This window comes from Myotis brandtii, unplaced genomic scaffold (genome assembly GCF_000412655.1).
Source record: "Myotis brandtii unplaced genomic scaffold, ASM41265v1 scaffold825, whole genome shotgun sequence".
NCBI classification, from domain to species: Eukaryota; Metazoa; Chordata; class Mammalia; order Chiroptera; family Vespertilionidae; genus Myotis; species Myotis brandtii.
The window spans coordinates 1,646,552-1,646,830 of record NW_005371349.1 but is presented as its reverse complement, the minus strand read 5'-3'; the positions used below and the strand labels follow the sequence as shown (position 1 = coordinate 1,646,830).

The 279-nt window shown below is 69.2% G+C and overlaps 1 protein-coding gene across 1 annotated transcript in view; it reads right to left on the bottom strand.

Annotated features, from left to right (window-relative positions):
• The window catches only part of CYGB (cytoglobin), a 9,853-nt gene extending 9,574 nt beyond the window's left edge, over positions 1-279 (bottom strand). The window contains exon 1 of the mRNA XM_014531736.1: positions 200-279. Coding sequence (XP_014387222.1) covers positions 200-279 — 80 coding nt within the window. The remainder of the gene's footprint in view (positions 1-199) is intronic.

Sequence of the window (279 nt, the reverse complement as noted above, 5' to 3'; positions counted from 1 at the left end):
CGGGAACGGACTCAGAGTCACACACTGCCAGGCATTGGCGGTGTGGCCGCCCGCCCAGGGGTGGACGCGGCTCCTCCAGCAGCGCCCTGGTCCGGTCTGAGCTCCTGCTGCTGCTGGCCGCTCCCAGCGCCCCTGACCCGGCACGGAAAGCTGAGGACTGGGGTCTCCCTGCCCCAGTGCCTGACCGGAAACCCCCCACTTTGGGGATGGGGGACCACTGTCAAACTTGAGCGCCAGAGGCCCTCGGCCCAGCACCCCCGCCCCCATGTAAACACCCAT